Source organism: Salvia hispanica, chromosome 4 (assembly GCF_029641045.1).
Source record: "Salvia hispanica isolate PSC_SH4W2 chromosome 4, Shi_PSC_v1, whole genome shotgun sequence".
Classification (NCBI taxonomy): Eukaryota; Viridiplantae; Streptophyta; class Magnoliopsida; order Lamiales; family Lamiaceae; genus Salvia; species Salvia hispanica.
This window is the reverse complement of record NC_142695.1, coordinates 46,110,733-46,134,639: the sequence shown is the minus strand read 5'-3', so window position 1 is coordinate 46,134,639 and position 23,907 is coordinate 46,110,733. Positions and strand designations below refer to the sequence as shown.

General features: G+C 39.3%; 2 protein-coding genes and 1 pseudogene across 2 annotated transcripts; all 3 read right to left on the bottom strand.

Annotated features, from left to right (window-relative positions):
• Positions 1-455: 455 nt before the first annotated feature.
• On the bottom strand, positions 456-1,629 carry LOC148929289 (uncharacterized; annotated as a pseudogene).
• A 4,801-nt stretch (positions 1,630-6,430) lies between these two features.
• On the bottom strand, positions 6,431-12,388 carry CPSF30 (cleavage and polyadenylation specificity factor 30). Its single transcript, XM_048092302.2, has 7 exons — positions 11,797-12,388; positions 11,010-11,393; positions 9,635-9,797; positions 9,396-9,506; positions 8,257-8,325; positions 7,624-7,710; positions 6,431-7,405 (listed from the first exon to the last, which is right to left on the bottom strand). The coding sequence occupies exons 1-7, from the start codon at positions 12,189-12,191 to the stop codon at positions 6,551-6,553; spliced, it is 2,064 nt and encodes a 687-aa protein (XP_047948259.1). The 5' UTR covers positions 12,192-12,388; the 3' UTR covers positions 6,431-6,550.
• Positions 12,389-15,958: 3,570 nt separating this feature from the next.
• Positions 15,959-23,035, bottom strand: LOC125195768 (cation-chloride cotransporter 1-like). Its single transcript, XM_048093987.2, has 13 exons — positions 22,595-23,035; positions 21,872-21,991; positions 21,627-21,705; positions 20,952-21,043; positions 20,461-20,575; positions 20,202-20,302; positions 20,026-20,087; positions 19,421-19,660; positions 19,162-19,276; positions 18,325-18,519; positions 17,499-17,899; positions 17,210-17,371; positions 15,959-17,115 (listed from the first exon to the last, which is right to left on the bottom strand). Exons 1-13 carry the CDS (start codon positions 22,789-22,791, stop codon positions 16,031-16,033), a joined length of 2,964 nt encoding a protein of 987 aa, XP_047949944.1. The 5' UTR covers positions 22,792-23,035; the 3' UTR covers positions 15,959-16,030.
• Between the last annotated feature and the right edge of the window lie 872 nt (positions 23,036-23,907).

Genomic DNA, 23,907 nt, shown 5'->3' with positions numbered 1-23,907 from the left:
TCTTGAACTACTCGTGTTGTAAATATACAGAGGGACACTTTTTAGTGAATAACACCCACCGTACAAAACCTTTTGTTGAATAACACCCGCAGTCACTAAACTAATCCCGAATGAAGTAGAAAACGTTTGGTTGAATAACACCCCACGTACACACTTAATCAATAAACATGGCAAATTGACGCCCCATAAGCATACACAAAAGTATAGTCTTAGAATACAGACAAAAAATGCATAAGAGCTAACCTTCACAAAAAACAAGCATGATGGGTTGTACTGATCAGACAAAAAACATTATAGAATTCCATACTAACCTAAACCCCATGCCTTCCCATGCCACCCTACCATAGTCAAAAAAAATATCCAGCTTAAAGTTTTACAAAAACCTTCAACACTAACAAAAACCAACATCATTGTTTATAGTTTTTATGTTCCCAACATTTGATCACCACGATTTTTCAATCCTGATCCCTGCGACGGCCACAGCGTTGCGAATGAGTCCTGGTCCTGGCCTGACGTGTGCCGGCCCTTGGATCAGATGGGTTGGTCTACAACAAACAACAAACATGTCAAATTGACTGCCAATAGTTAGGTTAGGAAATGAAAAGTGATACATTGATACCGAATACTACCTCTTGGTTTGGCTGCCTTACCCGACTTGTGCTAGGTTGTCCCCGACAAGGCCAATTGGTCTGTAAGTAACAAACAAAACCGTTAAAACCGTTAAAATACTGACCAACGGGTAGGGAATTCATATAATCGTACTGAATAGTACCTCTTGGTTTTGAATTCTGTCACCGCCATCCGTCGTGGGTGGCTCACTGGGCTGTGAACTCTGTCCTACTTCGGTTCGAGCATCTACACGGGGATCATTGGTGCATGTTCTCCTGTTATGACCATCTTGTCTGCACCGACGACATCTGAGTATAATGGTTCGTCGTAGTGACTCAGATCCATCCTCGTGATAACGAACCTGAGGCTATTCACGCCTCACTTTCTTTGGTCGTCCGCGCTGTCGCCTCGTCCTTGGGGGCGTTAGTGCAAATCCAACATTAGAAGTCTTGGGCCAATTATCCATCCCATTGATTGAGTATAAGACATTCTCGTACAGAATCGACATTGTGGACCGTAAATAATACCGGAGACATAGTCTGCTACATCCTTCCCATTTTTGTTGATTGTCGCGATAGCATGAGTGCATGGGATTTCAGTCAACTGCCATGATCTGCACGAGCAAGTAAAATCACGCATGTTGACTACATACTGGCCAGACGGTCCAGTCACCTGGTACGAATCCTCTCCATTCCATGTTGCTCTCCAAGAAGAAGCCCTGACGTACAGCTTATCCACAATCTCTTTGACAACAGGCGGCAGTGCGTGATCGTATGTCTTGACCCACTGGCCTCTAATCTGAATCCTCTCCATTTGACTCGTCCGGATCTCCTCCAACATGGTTATAATGGCCAACTCTCGAGCAATTGCTATCTTCGAATTAAAGGTCTCGCAGATATTGTTCAGGATAACATCACAACAAACATGTGAGGAGAAATATGCCTTCACCCATTTTTCTTTTGGAGCAACACCGAGCAGGTATTGATGTGCTTGGGGATATATAATCCTCAACGCCTCCATCCGCTCCACATACTGTTCGTGGGTTGTACTCGATGCAAGCTCCCACAATAGTTCCTTAAAGTTCTCTCCAATGAATTTCTTCTTGAAGTTGTTGTATATATGCTGGAGACAGAATCGATGCTCGCTCTGTGGGAAATCCTCAGCGATGACTTTTGCAAGACCCTACCAAATTCATGGAACACATCACCCATTAGCACATACATGAGTAATCCCAACACACAACACCTAGTAGCACATGTATAATCCTAAACAAATGACAAAATCTATAATCACAAACGAACTATTCATCTATATGCCAAATCACAATTAAAGTATTTATTATTTAAATATCACAATTAGAGTATATAATTTCTACTGAAATCACATTACTCGTACCTTTTGTTGATCAGACATGAAGACGTATCTTGGGGCATTATCGTGTATGTGAAGGTCCTCTAATATGTAGTCGAGAAACCATTTCCACAGTGCGTAGCTCTCGGCCTCAGTCACCGCCCACGCAATAGGCCACCAACCGTTGTTTGGATCAATCCCCATGGCCGTCATAAGTTGTCCCATGTACATACCTCTCAAGAAACAAGCATCTAAGAAGATAATTGGACGGCAGAAACGCATCCAACCAGATTTCAAAGGCCCGAGGCAACAATAAAACCTCAAGAATCTGGGGCCTACCAATTCAGGCTCCCTGAAGTTCTCGTAGTGTAAATGCACACTCGAATTAGGTTGTGTCTGTTCCAATTTTGACTTGTAGTAGAACAATCACTGGTATTGGAATCCGGCCTTGCCAAAGATACCCTCTAATACGCCTTCATCCTACCAACTTTCAGCCCGAACTCCTCATCCACACACTGCCGTATAGCTGCCAATGGAATGTGGGGATTCGCTTTGATTTTCTCCATGTAACGCGCAACTAGCCACTTGGACGTGAGCCATCTCTGCTCCAACACTTGCGAGCACGTGTGAGCATGATCTCTATGCATATTCATTACCACATAATCGGTATTGTTGTGGGTTTCAATCTTCCTTGCATACACATACCACTCACATGCCTTGCCTTTACAAATGGCACGGAGTCTCTTCCCATCATTTTTTATGACATCCACACGTCGTCTGATCATTATCGCGTACTGGAGCATGACCTCATAGAAGAAATCACGATCCTTAAAAATATCACCAGGCTTCCAAACTGGAAGCTCATTGGCCAGCTTGAATGGAGTGTACTTTAAAACCTTCTTCTTGAACCCTTCCAAATCTTCAAGATCTTGTAGATCTTGTAGCTCATCCACTGTTTCTTGATCACATAGTGGGTTTTTATCCTTCGAGTTCCGTTGTTTGACAACAGGGGAGTACTTTCGGCGTTTCTTTGCCCCTCCATTACCCTCACTATTCAGCTCTCCTGTACCTTTTTGTTCGGTGTCTGCATCCGCACTCCGCTGCTGTTCCGGTTGTTGCTGATATAGGGTCTGGTAATAAGATGTAAATAGCTGCTCATCTCGACACATGCTTGCCAAGGAGATAAAATGCCCGACCCCATCCTCATCATCCTCATCATCAGTCTCACATCCCTCGTTATGAAGATGACATCCGTCGGGAACATACTCGAACGAAGGACAATAAACATCATCTTGGACAACTTGATCGGGTACTTCTCCTGCAATTGGCTGGGCTTCTTCTGAAACTACACCAGTTGGAGCTGACTCTTCGCAGAGGTGTGAACTTTGGCCATGAACAGTTCATGGGTAATGTCCTCAAGAATCGAAATAAATGAACTGTCAACCCGAATGTCCGCTTGTAGTTCACATCCACCGTCCATCACCGGTTGGTACACCTTTTCAAGTACATTCATACCCACAGTTTCATCTTCAGGGCATGACGAACCAATTACCTCCTACGCAATACAAAAGTGAATCAATACACTAACAAAAGTAAACAATTTGGAGGGGATGGGACACTGGGTCCACATGCTCAACACAACCAAACAAAATACTAAATAACAAATGGGGTACTACATCATTTATGGAAGTCACAACTGACAAACGGGTAACTAACATCAATCATTGTGAATCACAAATCACAAACAGGGTACTATGATATGAATCATTTAATATCACAACAAATTACCTCTTGCACGTGTGCATGGAGGTCTTCTCCTCCAACTTGTCCAACACCTGCCATAGATTCAACAACATCTGGTATTGTTTGTGGTATAGCTTCAACAACCTCTGTTACTGATTCTCTAACGGCTGCCATCACTTCGATCGAAGACACCGCTTCGGATGGTATAGCATCACAGAGTGGGGCTTCGGATGTTACTACTCCCTCCGTCCCGGAGTATTAGACTCACTTCTTTTGGGCACATGATTTAAGGAATTGATATTTAAAGTGGAGAGAATAAAGTATGAGAGAGGGAAAAAGTAGGGGAGAGAAGAGAGAAAAAAGTAGGTGGAGAATAAAATAAGATAGATGCTTTTTGCTAAAAAAGGAAATAAGTCTAATATGTTGGGACATCCCAAAAAGGAAAGTTGGTCTAATAACTTGGGACGGAGGGAGTACTTCGGATGGTACGGTGTCGGACACTACTGCTTCGGAGGAAACCTCTGCGAAGGCTTTCTCCAAATTTTGATGTGCTACCTCGTCGTCCCTTTTCCACTTAGCACGGGCATCTTCTAGACTTTTTACAAGATATTCATCGAACTCAACGTCCTTATCATACCACCCAATCATCAAAGGCTTATTGTTTCCTCGGTGGAACCTTTGGGATAGTTGGTTCAGCTTCAGCTTCTTCAATCTCTTCAATAATAACTCATGTGGATTTTCGCGTCTTCAATTTGAGAAGCGCTTGCGCTTCCTCTTCCATCTTTTTCAGTATAGCAGCAGCTCGGGTTATCTCCAAAACGTATATGTGAACTAGCTTTGTGCTAGTAGCAACAACCTTGAGGAATTCGATGAGGTGTTCATCGTCAACAATGGGCATCAATGGACCTCCTATTACTTTGCCCTAACAGCTAGGACTATACTTTCGATGAACGTAATAAAACTCGCATATTGTCTTCCTATCATACTTCAACTTAAGTACCATACTAGACAAGTCTATCAGGGCGAATTGGTTAATGTCGCAGTCGTCAAAGAAAGTCAAATAACCACCAACATACTTCTTCTCATCTTTGGTTTCGAAGAACGAACCACCATGATGGAAAGCAACCGAAAACTTCCCAGGAGCCTCCTCTGTTAATCAAAACAGACAAAATTAAACTTGTGCCAAAATCAGACAACATTACACTTGTAAAAAAATCAGACAACTTTAAACTTGTGACAAAATCAGACAACATTAAATAACCTAACCTAACTAACATAAATCAGATATAGATCTAAATTACCAACAAATTTCGGAACCCTAAATCACAAACTGAGACTATGTATCAGTGAAATTTTGTGATTTTGAAAATTTTTGAAAAATCCAGAACCTAATCTTACTGTATTCTTCTTCGGGATAGAAAAAATCCAGTTCAGGATCTCGGACATCCCAAGTCTCTTTATCCACATCGATGACCTCCGGTCCATGTCTACGCGGCGGCGCATGCGATGATGAACATGATGACGAGGCCGATGTCGGTGGCGTTGGCGTTGGCGATGGCGATGGCGTCGGCAATGCCGAAGGTGCGGGACGTTTTTTACGCCGACCCCCAGTTCTCGAGGAGGAAGCACCGACGGACTCACCTCGCTTCCGTTTTGGGGCCATTCATGCAATAGACTTCAAGGACGAAGGGAGGGTTTACAACAGATACTGAGTTTGAGTAGGTAGGTGGGAGTGAAGTGGTATGGAGGGAAAGATTGTAAATTGTAGAGACCGAAAAGTGTGAATATTTTAGAATGAATTTAAACTCTCACTCTAAGTGTATATGTGGAGTGAAGAAGACGGAAGACGAAATGGCGCTGCACAAAACGTCCAATCGCTCGCGTCATGAAAGTAGATGGCGCAGCGCATGCAGGCCGCCAATGTCAGACGGTGAGTTGAAATGACTGGAATGCCCTTTTAGGGCTCAAGGGCAATATAGACCGAAAAAACACGATTTGTGATTAGGTAAAAGGGTAGAATTACGTGGAGGTATTTTTTTCCCCTAGGGGCCTGCTGTGTAACTTTTGAAAACGTTAGGGACTTTTTATATAGTTCACTCTACTTTTTTTAACGAATACAAACTGCTTATAGAATGTGCAATTTGGCATTGTCTGAACACAGACTGCATCTATGCCGTACGAATTTAAGGTTATTTATAAATTATAATGACAATGTTTACAACTATTTGTAATGATATTGTTGCTCTTTCCGTCTGATAAGTTCACCATATATGACTCGACAGCAATCATGAAAAATTCCAAATATGATCAAAGTTTGTGACTTTTACGATAAAGTTTCAAGTAAGTAAAAAAATCCAGAATTCGGCTATAGTTCGTGCAATAACCCTTATTATATATCTGAATATTTAAAAAAATTGATACATCATATATTTACATGTAAAATTTTGATGTTTCTGGAGAATCAATGACAAAATATTTAACCCGTTACGTTTTTTAAATGTTGACAACTCGTCTTTTTTAAAAAAATATACACTTTCATGTTTCATATTTTGAAGGCCAAAATACATTATTTTTGTTGGAGAAGGTGTCAAAGTTTAGGCCTACGTTGATGATGATCTTTATCTAATACTACTATTGTGTACAAATATATCGAGTTATAAAGAGGGAAAATGCATTACTAACATAATTATAATTTGGTAGTATATCAAGGGGAAAGATGGAGAATAAATGAGTCCTCAAAATTCCAATTTTTCCTCGATTCAAGAAATGTGTGTTTGTGATTAAACCTATGTCACACGTTCTTCAGTTACAAACACAAGTTTGTTTCCAAAATGTAGAAACTTCACGGCTATATGTTCTCGACTGAGACAGCGGTACCATCTCCCTCCATGCTCCGCCTCTTCTTCTTCCCTTCACCGTGTCTCGACCGCCTTGGGGCCTCATCTTCACTCTCGCTCTCATCGTTCCGGTAGCTGTTCCCACCGCTATAGTGATCATCTTGCTGAGCTTTCCCCCTTTGCTGATTCCGCCCTTCATCATTAGGTCCAGCAATGTCTTGCCCCTTGGCTTGATCAGAGCTCTCGTTCTGATCGCTAGATGGTGCTTTCTGATCTCTTTTCGAACGACCCGGGTTTTGATAAGGCTGTTGTTGCTGTGGTGGCGGATAAAAAGGGGGCATACCTCCCGGCCTGCTGCCTCTAGCTGCGCCTCCGACGCCCATTCCGCCCATAAAGGGAGGCCGTCCGGGACCCATCATCATCCCGAATCCACCGGCAGGCGGCCGGCCCGGGAACATCATCCCGGAGGCTGGACCTGCAAAATCACCGGAGAATCTAGGGTACGGTCCAAAGCCACGGGGCGCCATGCCAAAGAGATCAGGCATTGGGAAACCATCTGGATTTACAGGACCATATGAGAATCCATCACTTCCCATCATGTTTGGAGGGAACCCTCGCATGCCGGGGAACGGACGAGCACCACGAGCAAGAGGCATGTGAGGGGGCCACATCATACCTCTACCTCGTCCCCGACCTTGACCTGCAAAACCCTGCCCGGGGCTTTCGTCCTCCTCGTCACTTTCTTCTTCTTCCTCTTCTTCATTGTCCTCAAAGGGAACAATATCTGGGTTGTCACTTCCATTATCAAGGTTTACTCCCTTAGCTTTCTCCTCTTCACGCTTCTGCTCAGCCGCAACCGAGACAGCCTATGAAAGATGACGGTAACAGGCATCCAATGTCAATTCAAGAAAATGAAAACCAAACTGAAACATCATACGAGCTCACGAAGCAGCAAAACCAACAGTTTATATCGGATAACCAGATATCAACAGCATGATAGAACTATCCAAGCTATAAGTTTTCTGACAACATATGCTAGATATAGTAGAGCGAATCTGAAATCGGATCGTTGAAGTTTAAGTACCATCAAATCACTGTCGGGTTCGAGGTAGAGCAATGATGCCAACTGCTCGCCAACAGAAGGCTCAAGTTCTTGACAGTCTCTACTGATCTGCAATGATGAGATAAACAATGTAATCTCTCCACTTGGTAGATATGAAAAAAGTAGAAGGAAATATGATCTCATATTTCTTGGAAGATAAAAGATGCTATCATCCTTTCAATCATCTAATGACATACTGCAATGCGTATTACGTTTCATGAAGCCATCATTACTTCTTATAACATATAGCTTCACAACTTAGTTCACAGATGAATTAATTTTCTGCAACATCGGTTTTACGTATTGTGAAAGGCTAAATGTTCAATAGGAAACATGAACTACTTTGAAAAAATTAACGTGAACAATTTGCAACGACAATTTTATTTCACAGAAATACACAAATGCCCAGTGTCAATTTTTGGAGCTTGTATACTGCTGAAATGCAATTAAATTCGGAATTACATGAGAGTTTTCAAATTAAAATCCAAAAAATGGACACCCTTTCAGAGGGTTATACTGTTTTAACAAAATTTAAAAAGCAGGTATCAAAAGAAAGAAAACAGAATAAATCTCATATATTTGAATGACTCCAGATATGCAACTATCGAAAAGTACCTTTACTGGCAAGTTCTCATTATATGGGTTTCTCAAATGCCGAGTTTTGTCAAAGGATAGTTCACAGAGCTGCAAGCACGTAACATGGTTAGATAATATTTCAGAATCTCACATAGTAGCATATGAAGAATGACATTTGTATATTACCCCAAATGTACCAAGAATAGGGTAGCACTCCTGTAGAGGGCTAAGATGGATATTATCTATCATAGGCTAGAGATAACAATGAAGGTATCCAGAAATGAAATACTACCGCATAAATTACATGATTTTAAGATTTTTTTATTAGAAGTGAATGTGAAAGACAAAAGGTAGCAATTGTCTCCCACATCTTAGCTGATTGACATGTACTGTATACATGGCATATACATGAAAAAGTCTGTATTACCATTGATCCATACACCATCAGGATGGCGACCTGACCGGAACATCAATAATAAAATGACTCTGCGATAGATATAATCATCACAAACTAGCATTCCTATACCATAGCATGCTGATCAACTAGGAACACAGGCCACATTCTCTGACCCCCGGACCATCTCAACGGATGCAGATAGTTAAAACTATCAGAAAAACAAGGAAATGACACAATGAACCTTTTTAGAATCCCAGATTGAAGAATGAAATTGTACATAGCAAAAATAAGACCAATATTGAATGTGCGGACAATATAAGATGAGTACAGACTCAAATATTTCACTTTACAACATGAAATACACTGAGATAGAGAATTGTCAGTTGCATCATGACCTTTGTTGCTAATTGTCTTAAAAATAATCACAAATGGTAATCTTTTTTACTAAAAAAAACTAAACAGTGTATAAGGTAGTGGGATGTAGCATCCGATAAATTGCAAATTCTGATAGGTATCCTTGCAAGGCTATCTAAATGGGTTTGTAAAGCTCAGCCCAATCATTACCAGTATATTTAACACAGTATTCTCCTGGAGCTCTATAACTAATGTTGTGCCTTTAAAATGATACAACAAAAATAGAGCACGTCCAACATTTACAACCATCTTATAGGTTCTCCAAAAGATATAACAACAACCAAACAGCAAATAACACACAGATTTGAATACTGAAGTTCCTACAATAACATATAAAATTCAATCAAGTATGCCAAGTGGTGAGGACCTTCAACCATTTGACAGCAAAGTTACGTCCATAATGAGCAGTCCCATGGGCATGCTTCCAGTTCCCTCCACCTACGGATCCACCAATTCTGGAAATCATCTTTGCACAACCCTGAACCACAAATAGATCTATCACCACAAGAAGTCATTTTTGCACAATATAACAACCTTAGCAAGCTATCTGATACTTGAGCAGAGCAACTCAAATCAGTATCTATGTCAATAACATGCATAAATCACCTGAAAATGTCTAGTCTTGTTAACTGAAAAGATCAAAATCACATTGTCAACAGCATCAAATGCTTCATTAAGTTTAGCCTCATTGCTTCTCTGTGTTGCCCATACACCTTGTTGTACAGATAGTTCCAGATTCTCTCTGTTGCAACTTTTCACCACAAAGTACCTAAGACAACCACATGCAGATGAAAATTGGAATATGTAGATAAGTGACCTACACCAATGAAGGGGGTTCCGTCTGTTGCCAACAGAATGTAGCTGAAGAATAGTAAGCTCCTGGTGATGTGTTTCAGTAACTTCACAAAGCACGTCATATTTTACATGGAAGTAGAAGAAAAATGAGTGTCAGCCTCAAAGCGTTGTGCCTGAGGGTTGAAGGTTTCACTGATTAAATCTCAAAAATCATTAACGTGATAACTGACGTCCCCCCCCCCCCCCCAAAAAAACAAAGTGCGTGTCTGACAAAAAGGAAAACTCCTTATTTAGGAGCAATATCTTATGAACAGCCATTCATAAAAAACCTACCAGAGAACAGCCTCTTACACATGGAAAGGCATACGTATAATTGACACAAAGCTCACAGAGACTTAAAATTTCAGAAGAGATTTCTAAAACTAAGGAGACATGGAAAACTCCTCATCCAAACATGTTGCTATGCTGAGCCACCCGAAAGAAGTTTATCCTATTGCATATTTTAGTCACACAAGGATTTCATAGATTTAATTAACTTAATATCCTAGGACAGATCTGAGTTGGTAAAAACAATCCTACATCCTTTTCGGAATCCTTCCCCTCAAACGAAAAACAGCTACAATTTAATGATAGCCATCTTTTATGTGCATCAACAAAAGGCAAGCTTCAAACTAGCAAACCTGCCCACTATTTGATTTTGAAGATTTTCATTTCAAAAACTCTAGTTTGAAAAAAGAGGATCAATGAATAAGGACAAAGCTTTTGATCAAGAGAAAAAGAATTTCAGTTTTTTCATAACAGTTTACCAAGTTAATCACAAACTCCACATAATAGATATCTTGTTTAGGAGTTTGATTATGACCTTGTCATGTAAATATTTTACGACCTACTAAGCTGCGAACCAATCAAAGCCAATACATTTCAAGCAAAGGCAAAGCAGCATCTCTGCATCTGACAAGATAACAGCGTTACACTCACTTAAGATCATGCATATTTTCACATCATGGACCAGCCAGGAACAAAACAATGAGCAAAGCTATAATATTATCATAAAAAGAGTTAGAAGAAAAAAATAAAACACAAAAACACAGTTATTACAGCTGAGTGGGAAGGATCTATTAACGTAACATCAACATATAAATACATGAAGTTTTCCACCTAATTAAAGACCTTGTTTGGAACACACCTAGAAGTTCCTTGGGGCAGGGGTATAGCAGTCCTACTAGCTTGGCTTTGCTGGCCGTTGGCTGTAATCTGGTTTTGAACTTGGCTGCCCTGCTGCTGAAGCTGCTGTGTTTGTTGTGGCTGTGGATGAGCATTACCAGGTTCTGTAGTACCAGGTTTTCCTACTTGATGTATACCATTGGGTCCTTGTGGAAACTGAGATTTTTCTGCCGGTTGAGCATATATAGGATTACGGTTCTGAGAAAATTTGTTTGAGTTTCCGTAGTTATATGAAGCCAATTGCTGAATTTTCTGAAGAACTTCTTCTACAGGGGGTGGAGGTCCAGGTAACTTTGCATGCCTATACCTACAATCAGGACCATTTGGACAAAATCCTAGCTTGTACCTGCCACACAACCCCACTTGTAAGAGAAATGGTTTCATAAAAAGAGCCAATAGCAGAAAATATGAAAATAAAAACAGTCATCAGATATTAGACAAGCAAGATGCAAGACACAAAGACCAGTTCAATACTCCAAGTTACATTTCCTGCAAGTGGCATCTTCTATAACTATCTTCTCTTAAGCATGAAATAACAACAACCAATTTCAACAAAATCTCCACACGTTTCATACATAAAATGAAAAAAAAACTCCCAGTAACCTAAAGGATCAAGTATAAATAAGATGACTGCAGATATATCCTTCTTCAATCAACATATAATCAGGTAACAAGATCAACGACCTTCGTATTGAAAGATCCAGACAATTTTTTTTTAAAAAGTCCCAAAAAATGCCTAAATTACATACATATTGCATTCCTTGATATCTTCATTCGTATGTTTATACACACAATCCTGCTCACGGCACTCCCCATAGAGGCGGAAAAACCGGCAAACCGGCATCCGCGACTTATCGTACTGATGAAGGAACCCACAGGCATCGCCTTTCATGCACAGAGATCGCAGCCAGTGCCGGCACACCGTCTGCCTGAAGCTCCTCCTCGCCCCGCCGCCTCCCAACCCCTCCGCCGCATGCGCCGCCGGATGGGGAACCGCCGAAGGATTGTGAGAATTGGCGGCGGCCGCAGCCGCATTGGAATCCAACGCCGATTGGATTACGGGCACGGATGCAGTCGGATGCGCGGGCCCCGAATCCAACCCGCCCTCGAAGTCAAAGCTTAAACCCCCATCTCCATCATCCATTTTGAAGCGTGCTAGTGCGTGTGTTTGTGTGTATAGAGGTTTGTATATGTATAATTGTATGTGCAGATGTGAAATTCAATGAGAAAGAAGGGTTTTTGGAATTGCAGAGCTGAGCAATGGAATTTGGGGGTTTAGAAAATTAATTAGAATGCTACGGAAATTGAAAAGAGGAAAATTTAGGGGGAAATATCAAAAGGTACAACTGCCAGATGCCAGGAATATGGTACCACATCTTGATGCACGCATATCTTGTTTGATTTGGATGCCCCATTTTCATGTATAAATAATTAAGGGTGAACTATATAAATGGTACTTGATCTTTATTTTATATCGTTTTTGATATCTATGACAAAAATAATCCTAGGTACCAAACATGTGATTTTTTTGTTATGGAGATACTTTTGTAAATTTCAATTAAATAGAACTAAATAGGTGAATTTTTTTTCTTCCTTTCTTATTTCTTTTTTTCTTCTTTAGTTTATTCTTCTTATTTTTTTCTTCATTTTCTTCTTACTTTTTAGTACTTATCTTCCTTTCTTCTTTCTTTTTATTCCTTAGTTTATGTTTCCTCTTTTTTCTTTTCTCTTCTTTTTCTTCTTTCTTTTTAGTGTTTTCTACATACATCTAATTGCATTCATAATATAAATCCATAATAAAATACCTAATTAAATTAATTATTTTAAATAATTAAATCAATTAAATATTTTTAATTAAATTATTTATACTCATTTTAGGGTTGAAGAACCTAACTAAAAATAGTCAACTCGTTATCATTATGAATACAATTCAAAATTTTAAATTTTGATTAAGACTATATTGATTAGTTATTAATTTAATATAGATAATAATTATTATAATAATTAAATATAATTATAACTATAATTATGATTAAGTATATTTAAACGATATTAAAAAATAAATTAATTATTAATTTATAGCATCAAAATAATAATATTAATATTGATTAATAATAATAGTATAAAGAGTGAGGAGAATGAGAGAATACATTATAATATCATTTTTGTACTAATTTTATCAATGTCCAAAATATCCTTTGTGACACAAATGGAAAAATGAATTTGTTTATAGGGTATTTTGGGGTGAAAACTGCACCAGGTACCAAAAATGTGATTAATAGGTACTAAAAACGATATAAAATAAATATCAGGTACCATTTATGTGCGAAAGTGAAAGATCAGGTACCATTTATGTAGTTCACTCAATAATTAATTACGTCTAATTTTTTGTCTATAAACTTTAGAGCATCCCCATCCGTGCTCTTAGCTAAGAGCACGGAAGTGGGCCCGGACCCACTTATACTCCTTGTCCTTAGCTAAGAGCACAACACCCACATCCGTGCTCTTAGCTAAGGACAAGCTCAATGGTCCCACCATTTTATTATTCAATTTAAATAAATGCATTTTCACAATATTAAAATGCATTAAAAATACCCGAAATACTATTACAAATTACAAAATAATTAAAAATTACACAATTAAAATCCTAATAATTAAAAATTACACAATTAAAATCCATAAAATTAAAAAGTCCCACTACTCGTTGCTGAATTTCGCCCAAATGTGATTGATTAGATCTTTTTGTAGCTCAGTGTGGGCTCTTGTATAGCGCATTGTGTGACTTCTTTCGATCCTCTCGTTCACCGTCGTATGCACACCTCGGCGTGGGGGAGACCTCGCGGTTGAGCTTCCGGCTTCATCCTCGTCGTAAAAATTAGCCGCCCTCGGTCCTTCGTCAGCTATAATTATGTTGTGCAAGATAATACACGTGTACATGATGTCGGCGATATTCTTAACGTACCAAAGCCGAGAAGGGGACTTCACAATGTTGAATCGGCCTTGAAGGACACCAAAAGCTCTTTCGACGTCTTTCCGAGCAGACTCTTGACGCTGCGCAAAAAGAATCCGTTTTTGCTCTTGTGGATTGCTGAACGACTTCACGAAAGTCGACCACCTTGGGTAGATACCATCGGCGAGATAGTAACTCGTGTGGTATGCATTTCTGTTGACGGTGAAGTCGATCACCGGTGCTACACCATTCAAAACATCATCGAAGAGTGGTGAAGAATATATCACGTTCAAGTCGTTGTTGGATCCGGTATCACCGAAATATGCATGTCAAATCCATAGGCAGTAGTCGGCGACCGCTTCAAGGATAAGCGTTGGGCCGCCGCCTTTGTGGCCGCTTAAGTATTGCCCCCTCCAAGCAGTCGGGCAATTCTTCCACTTCCAATGCATGCAGTCAATGCTGCCTACCATACCGAGAAAACCGTGGACTGTTTCGTGAAGACAAAGCAACCGTTGATAATCGTCGGTGGTGGGTGCCCGAAGGAATTCCTCGCCGAAAGCAGAACGAACGTCGTCGCAAAAACTCTTGAGGCATAGGATTCCAGTTGACTCACCGACATGCAAATACTCGTCGAAGAGGTCAGCCGTTTGCCCAGTAGCAAGTTGTCGGATGGCACAAGTACACTTTTGCAATGCTGAGAAACTTTGCCGACCAGTTGCGTCTGCACCTTCTTGAAAGTATTCAACACGGGTGGACAAATGTGTTGACAATACGCATAAACAACCGTCTTGACATGCGAAAACGGCGCTGAAAGTAATCTTCTGGATACCGCGGCTGGTCGAAAAATAGTCGGCAACGAGCCTTTCGTGGGCTCCCTCTCGATCACTAGGGATGTAGCGACGTTTTGCTCTAGTTGGTTGAGGAGGAGGGGCGGGGGTATTGGTGGCGACATAGGCTTCATAAGCGGCATGATATTGTTCATAATATTCTTGTTCTTCGCGCTCCGCTTCTGCAATGAGATTGGTGAAATCCATTTTTGATTTTAGAGAGGGTTTGGGTGAGAGAGGAAGATGTAGATGATTTAGTATGAAAAAGTATGATTGAGAGATAATTTGATGTGAAAAGTGGATGATGAATGTGTGTATTTATAGATGATTTTGGGATTAAAAAAAATCACAAAAATCCAAAAAAAACGTCCATAAACGGTTCTATTTTTTGGGAATCCAAAAATATATATATATATTTTAATTTTTGGTATTATTTCGAATTATTTATGATTTTTTTTTAAAAAAAAGAAAAATCGAATTTGCCAACGGCTAAGCCGTTGGCCAATCAAGACGTGCCACGTAGGGCTGCTCAGCGTCACGGACATGCTCTTAGCTAAGAGCAACGCCGTGCCGCTGGCACGGACGGACGAGCTCCAGCGGCGGACGGACGTGCTCTGCTCAGCCGCCACGGACGGACGGACGGACGGCGGCATTTCAACCGCTGATGCTCTTAGACCAAATGTTTGAGAAAAATTTATAACCAATGAATTAGTGTGTCTAACCAACAATAATAGTTTGGCCTCCCATAATATGCAAACATATATAGTACTATTATATCTTAAAATATGGAGTAATAATAAGTTTATGTGTTTGAAACGTTGAATTACTTTTTATAAGTAGTGTACATATCTTTTCACATTAATACAGAAGTGATAATCACCACCATTTTATTATATAAATGAGATCCACGTTCTACTAACTTATTCAATTCACTTTTCTTTATATTAAAATCCATGCTCAAACCAAATATGACTCTTATTGTTTATTCAATCCACTTTTTAAGTTAATTCATATCCAAATTAAATATGACTCTTATTGTAGAACAAATGGAATAGTATATTATTAACAAATCAACAAAAAAAATTCTTTTAATTAACTCTAGTTCTAGGAACAGATAAGTAGTAGGAGAGTGAATAAAAAAATAAATCGCAGAATATATCTTTTTTTTTCCAGAGAGAAAAATGAGTGTTTGTAAGTAAAAAAAAACTATGTAAACAAAGTGACAACATCTCTCCGATATCCTCGCACTATCAAAAGCCTAGGCACATTCTCAACTAAGAGATCCATATACTCCATGTAAAAATATGCAGGGTGGTTCTGCGGCGGCGGAGGGAGACTCACGAGCACCACCGCTGCCATTCTCGAGTACCGGAGTATCGTCGAGTTCAGCTTCAGAGTGGTATAGAGGAACTTCTCGACTTGTTGCTCGTTGACGATGACCTGCTTCCCGTCTGCCATCAACGGAGCACCTTCTAACCGAGCCTTCTCCTTCATTTCGCCGAGATAAGCACCAATTCTCTCCTGAGCAGAGGCGAACGCCTCGACTGATTCCTCCTGCTGCTGCTCTGCTTGGGGATCCCATGACTTCATCGAGACAACAATCACCTCAGCTTGCATGCGGAGGTCGTAGAGGAACTTCTTCACGTCTGCCTTGAGTTCCTCTGCGTCCGAATCCTCCTCCGCAATGCAGAAGACCTGAATCTTGCAGCTCTCAAAGCTTTCCTTGGTGAGGAGGAGCTGGGACAGAAGCAGCATCAGACCACCGTCTCGTACAATCCAGTACAGATCGATGGTCCCATACTGTCTTTGGTACTCGTTAGGCCACTCGTCAAGACCCTTGACGATGACAACCGCCTTGTTTGCCACAATGCAGTCGTTTATGATCCCCACAAATGTGGCTGGTATTTCAGTCAGATTTTCACGCCGCCAAATCTCAGGGTACCGCATCACCACGATGTTGGGCTTCAGATTTCCCAGACCCATAGTCTGCACAATTCCGCGAAACCCTTCGGACATGCTTGGGGCAACGACTATCTCTGCAACTCCTTCGCATCTTTTGTATTCTATGTACGTACTAAGAGCCCTGCAGGCAACCTTTGCATCCTCGGCACATTCTTGATAGTCTCCATCGAGGATAGAGACGAACATGGACATTCCCCTTCCTTTCTTCTTCATACAATTGGCAAAATCTGCAAGTTTTGGATGGCACGGAACATTCTCTGGCAATTTTCCCCATGGCCGGCAGAATATGAGGGGGATAGGGTACCAGTTCTTGGGATGCACCTGACTTGCTGCATTTGAAATTGGATAAATGAGTAATGGATTGATTGAATATTGTTATCGAAGATGTGAAAACTGTGATTATAAGGAAAAAAGTAAACAAACCTCCTAAAGATCGCAGACTACGAAGAGCGAGCTGAAAGTATGCGCTCTTAAAACCATCGCCCCAGTCACCTGCTTTACCTTTGATGCTCACATAGTAATAAATGAGTGTTGCTAAGGCTAAAGAGATCACTGTGAATGCCCAAGAAATCAAAAACATGATAACTGCAATAGAAATTTTAAGTTAGAACATATAAATGCCTATGATGGGCAAAGAGCTGAAACATAAACTCTCGAGCATTTTGGTCATATAATTGGACAAAATTATGTACTAGTATGGAATGAAACTAACCTATACAAATGACAGCCCCAAAAAGGGAGAGACTCCAATGGTGAAACTTCCATCGGGGACGCCAGCTGGGAGCATCTAAAAGATCCAAAAGAAAGCAGGACAAATTCACGCCCCCATAACACAGGAGGTAAAACATAGTGATAGTTGGGGTAATAAGGTCAAGATTGCCAATAATAACACATCCAATACAGATGAAGGCTGTAAACAAGGTAGCAGCATGAGGTTCATTGCCATCTCCCACTTTGAAGTAATTAAGGACAGGTAGAATGTCATCATTGGCTATTGCAGCTAGTAGCCGGGGAGCACCGGTCAAGCTCTGTAGAGCAGCACCTAAGGTTGAGAGAATAATGCCAAGATATGTGATTGCAGGGATAGGCCAAGCAACAGTCGCTGTAAGTAACCTGAAAAGAGGCTCAGTTATGCCCAAGCAGAATATATTTACCCACAGAAACCCTCTCAGATAATATCATGAATGCATGCATGATTAACAAAAAATTCATCAGATTTCGAAAACCCACCAAGAGTAAAATATGCCGAAAGATGTCAAAATAAGATACGTCATTAATATGTTGAACATGAGGATCTAGTTATCGCATGGTGACTATAAAATGAAAGCAATAGTGATGTTGGTCATATTGTACTTTACCCCAGAATGACCCAAGACTAAGCAATCACATACATATACTATTATACATAGCCAAAAACAGGTGCAACATATAATAGCTACAAATTCTAGGCAAGAAATAACCAACAACAAAGTGAATGGCACTCTTGTTGACTAAATAAAGCAGCAAGCACTAAATATCCACAGTTTATATAATAGTACCTGTCTGTCAGAAGTTTATCCCTAGTCGCCAGAGCTCCGAAAAATAGAACAGTAATCAGATATAGAACTGAAGTTGAAACAGTTGCAGCTAAGGTCCCTACAGGAATTGAGCGCTGAGTGTCCTTAAGTGAGGCAGACCGATTTGAACCTGCCATAATCCCAGTAACAGCAGGGAAAAAGAGACCTACCAATGCACTGACAAACAATAGAAAAGGTAACAGTTAGGACACAAATCAGATAATTCCCCATGATCATCCTTCAATGATTCCTAGCATCAACTCCTACAACTATCATATCATACCATACCAGACATTTTGAAGTCCAGTATATAGGTCACTCCCATGTTTGTAGTAGGATATCAATAACCAGCTTCAAGAAGGCATTACTAATAATTTCCATGAAGCATATTCATATGAATGGTTCAAGACTTCAAGGCTTCAAGCACATATATAGAACTAAAGAAACTGGGACGTTTCATCTGATACTGATAGTGCATAGAGAGCATCTTTTTGAGGCCAATATTTAGCAGGCCTTACACACACACACACACACACACATAATGCGATATGAAAGCACACTTTAATAGAACAGTCAACCACTATTCTTGCCAAATTGATGGCCTCTGCCAGAATTACATATGTCAAGAGTACCTTCCACATTTCCAATATAAAAAACTAAAACTTCATGGAAAAAAGGAGAAATTGTTGTTAAAGTGCACATATAGAAATATGCTAGAAAGAAGCAGCAAAATTACTCAGCAGGACTGACAGTTTGGTCCTTGAACATGACAAGAGTACAAGCAGAGATATAAAAAAGGAGTTGTATTAGAATCCTCACTTGAAATCCCAGTATATTTTCCCATTAGGATCTGGAACTCCAGCATTGTTAGTTTTTTGATAGGCTGAGCTCCAATTATCTCTAAAAGATTTCAAACTCAAGCCAGTGATTCCATCTGTTTAATGCATGGGGACACATAAAGTCATCAAAGAGTTAAAAACACTTCCAAGACAAAGACCAAAATGACATGATTGTGCCCCCGCCCCATGAGAAAAAATAATAAATAAAACACACAAATGGAAAAAGTAGAGACACTCACCTGTAGGATAATCCTTCCTCGCCAAGAATATCCCAATAAATATGCAGAACAACGAGAATACAACAGGTACGAGAAAGGCTGGTGCGACTCGGTTGATTATTTTGACTCCACCAAATACTATGAAACATAGGATGATTGTCACAACAATCCCATAGACTTGCAAATCATGTAAATTTGGGCTTGTAACAGCAACAGGTTGCGCAACATCTGTGCCATTCACCATCACAAAAGTTTGTGTATCTACAAGAGTAAGATCCATAGTTTCATCATAAATTATATGAGGTCATGCTTGAGAAAAACATATACTGATATACGAAATTACAGGGGTTCTATCAAACACATGGTTTTACTTTTATTAGTAAGATGTTTTAATTCATTTAACATAAACTTGACAGCATCCTTCATAAATCATAATCTAGATGAACCTCAACAATTTAAAGGGATCTCGAGAAAATATATAACAACATTGCCAAATTGCACATGAAGATGACCAGTTATGCTGCAATTATGAGTATATTATCCCTTTAGAAGGTTTAACATAAATAAAGGAACCCTTCAAAAAAACTTTTCACGAGACAACTGAAGATCATTTCCTCGGAATTTACCTCTAAAAATCCCTGCTGCAGGTATAGCATTGAGGAAGGTCTCCACAGCTCCCAAGACATAACTGTGTGAAAATAACACATTCAAGCATAAAATTCAAGGGACGGTAGTTAGATGTGCCAACTATGAAACATGAACAGAGCAGGCAAACCCACAAATATAGCTTCAGTATACTCACAGTGCACCTGCAACTGCATTTCCAAGGAAAAAGCATAAACCGATGCTCACTCCAACCTCTGGGCCCAAGGCACGACCAATGAGATAATAAGGTCCCCCTCCCTAAACAAAAACAGATAGTTCAACAATGCTGTAAGAGTTAAGTGTCTTACCAAACTAAACATTTGTATAAAAATTCATATGTTGTGTAATCACTAACTACATCTAACTAGGAGAACATATAATTTTTTACCAATACACTAGATATGTAAATGTAATACCTTCATTGCACCATTAGTAGCGATTGCACTCAGAGATATAGTAGTAAGAAAAGTACATGAACCGCAGAAGGCCACTAGCAATAATGACTGACCGATCCCAGCCATACCCACAATCCTAAAGTTACACAGGTAGATCAGAATATATTTAACAGAGAGTATAAATAATAGAACTAAAATAAATGGTTTGCGGATTTAATAGCATATATTAATGGTTAAGGACAAACTAATATAGAGATTGGGTTGTCCAAATAGCCTAATTCTTACAGGTCCATGACTCCATATAGTAATCTTACATACAATAAAAAAAAATCTTGTGTCATGTTATCCATAATTTCAACCCAGTCTTTCCAGACCAAGCCCTGTAAGTAATTCCTTAGATATAAAAAGAACAAAGGACAAATAAGAAGAGATTTATCGATGCAAATTTCAAGTAAGCATGCACAGAGGTAATGTAAAGAATAATCATCACATAATTTGAGATATCAACTTACCATGAAAATCTAATGTAGTAGATAATTCCCAAAATATTTTGAAGACAGGGCACAAACACACCCATCATTGTCCCCATTTTAACGTTGTTCCCCTGCATTAAAATTTTCATTACCAAAATGCGTATTACACTTTGAATTCATGGTCACAGCATAAAGTTTCAGTTCACGCTGATTGACTAGCCAAAAGGGGAGAAGAAGCCAAAAGGATGATAGCTGGAATTCTGATTAATTAGGCAAACAAATACTATAGTTATTCCAGATAATTATGTGCATGCAGTTCAAAAGGATATGACACATAAAACACAATCATGAAAAACAAAGCAATCAAGACAAATGAACAATTCCGAGGGGCATCCACCTGACCAAATAAATCTGACTTTAGTGCAGGGAAGATAATCAACATGCAGAGGGTATTAACTTAAAAGGTTATACTAAAATTCTTCCCTGTGGCTATAATATACTTTTTCAGGGAACTTTCTCTTGGATAGGCAAGCTGCCTATATGACTAAATCTACTTTGAGGCTGCTGCATCATCAATATATAGTGGCAAAGGTCAGTAAGATTTACTATACCAACAGCACACAACCTTAATCAACCTGGGCCTCATCACCGAAAGTATTAAGAAAGAACAAAACATTGAGAAGGAACACAACTAGTACCAACATGCAGTGGTACCTTTGGACGCTCAATATGAATGGGTGCATCTTCTCCATCTCTAGGACTGGAGGGCGCCTGCTGCTGGTCACTTGCCATACTGAGAAATGAACAATCAACTAAAGATTCAGACTAAGTCTACAACTAAGCAATCGCCAGGACACAAATTAGAAAAAAGAAAAGCAATCCCAACACCAGGCAAATGATTTCTCGAATTTTTTCATCAAAAAATAATGTAAACAAAAATTTGATCCTCCACGTCATACCTTTTAAGGCCCAAAATATTGACAAGTGAGTCGAAACCAAATAACTCCAACTTAGATTCAGGATGTGAGCCGTTGATATCTCTATGATTACCATCGTCTCCATTGGAAGCCACTTTAACTCTACAGATGCAAAAGGGTCAGGCAGACATGCAACTTACTCATAAAGACTTAAAAATAATTCCTGAACAAAGAGATCCATAAGCACCATGCCATGAAACCATGTGCTAAACAAAAGCAAAGATACAACTAATTCACAAGACCTGTATAAAGTAAAGTTAAAATAAATAATGGGAATAACCACACCAGCACGCACCTGGCACTCACCTACTAAAATTTTCTGAACAAACCAATAGGAGGAAATCAGTCCTTAAACACGTCTATCAATCATATTTAAGCGTGCTCCAGCAGCATGTGAATTTTAACGGTAAAACCTAAAACTTTCTCAACTAAGGAATTCAAGCATGCTCAAAAATTAATCGAGAATTTCTCACAACTATATTCTATAAAACCCCTCTCCAATATTAAATCTCAGACTGCAAAACATATAAAAAATTGGCACATACCAGTATCCATGATTTAACAAAACCAGCTTAAGTCAGCTTAAAACTAACAGAAAACAATTAAATAGGACCAGCTTCAGCTACTCAGCACGCTGGCAAAAAAACACAACAAACAGAAACAATCCGAATCCAAACATTCAAAATCAAGTCAAACGAGACTAACTTCAGATCATTGGAATTGCTGAGCGAAGCGGAAGACGAGGCGCGGGCGGTAGGATCGATCGCCGACATCTCGAGAACGGCTCTATCGCTGTCGTGCGCGAACACTGGGCGGTACTGGCGGCCGCCCAAACCCCTCCCCGCCGCAATCTCATTGTCGTCCCCCGCCTCTATATCGACGCCATTGTTGTCATCCGCCATTGCATTAATTGAATTGAGGCGGATCTGAATCCCTTAGAAATGATAGGGGTGGGATTCAGATCTACGAGGAAGGAGAAGTAAAGGAAACGAATTTGAGAGTTCGCACAATCGGAGATTGAAAGCTGAAGGAAAGCTGGGAGTTGTTTCTCTTTCTGTATTGATGTATGTATCGTAAGAGAGAGAAAGGTATTTGAACTTTGACGGATTGAAGAAAAGAAAACGTTGATTATTTTATCTCTCTCTCTCTTCGCCTCTCTGCAAATGGACTACTTATTTATCATTATTGATTTAATCTTATTTATATTACAGTGGATTTCATTACTATAACAAATCAATTTGATGCCAATATATATTCATAATTCGCTTTTAATTACTACTTACTTGATTTAAACGGTTATAAGGAGAGGGATTAAAATAATGTAAAATGTTGACGACTAAGTACATAAATTGAATTGCATCCTAGAAATTCTAGAAATACTATTGGTCGTGGGATTGACCTTTTTTAGGGAATTGCAGTTTAGAAAATGTCAATTAATTGAACTTTCAATTTTTCTATTCAGAAAAATGTTTATGTTTTCAAATTTTACTTCCCCGCCAGAAATATACTTATGCAAAGAAATGTGAGGATTGTAGTAAAAAATTTAGTTTATGATTAAAACTACTCTTATAATAGTATATTAGTAATTTTATAGTAAAATATAAATTAAATAAATTAATTAGAATATAAATACTAAATAATTATGTTTATCAAGGTCAATATGTAATTACGGTGGAAAAAGTAAGTCGTTTATCTATTTATAAGTAGGTGATGATTGCCATAAAAGCTCTATTTTGTAGTTTTGATTATGATTTTTAAAATGATGAATTGTAGTTTTGAAGATTTTTAAAATGTTGAAAACTATACCATCATTAAATTCGTCGTAAAATTAAAAACAGTATTTAACATTACCAAAAGAAAGATGATTTAATTACTAAACCTAATTAGTTACTTCCATTGCGTAAATCAATAGTTCAAACCATATTCAAATGCAGGACATTTCTAATTTTTACAGGAACTTCTGTCCAAAAACAATGATATCTCCAACTGTAGGAAGTTGCCTGCACCATCCATGTGTG

Bases quoted from the DNA above. Each gene is read 5' to 3' on its own strand.
- CPSF30 (XM_048092302.2), bottom strand. From the start codon at position 12,191: ATGGATGATGGAGATGGGGGTTTAAGCTTTGACTTCGAGGGCGGGTTG. The intron at 11,394-11,796 runs GTATGTAATTTA...GTTGTGTGGCAG, and splicing joins GATATCAAGGAATGCAATAT to GTACAAGCTAGGATTTTGTC. The intron at 9,798-11,009 runs GTGTGTTCCAAA...TGGTTGTCTTAG, and splicing joins CTGCCCCAAGGAACTTCTAG to GTACTTTGTGGTGAAAAGTT.
- LOC125195768 (XM_048093987.2), bottom strand. From the start codon at position 22,791: ATGGCGGATGACAACAATGGCGTCGATATAGAGGCGGGGGACGACAAT. The intron at 20,303-20,460 runs GTATTACATTTA...GTTTTTGTTTAG, and splicing joins CTACTAATGGTGCAATGAAG to GGAGGGGGACCTTATTATCT. The intron at 19,277-19,420 runs GTGAGTGTCTCT...TGCATTAAACAG, and splicing joins GAGGAAGGATTATCCTACAG to ATGGAATCACTGGCTTGAGT.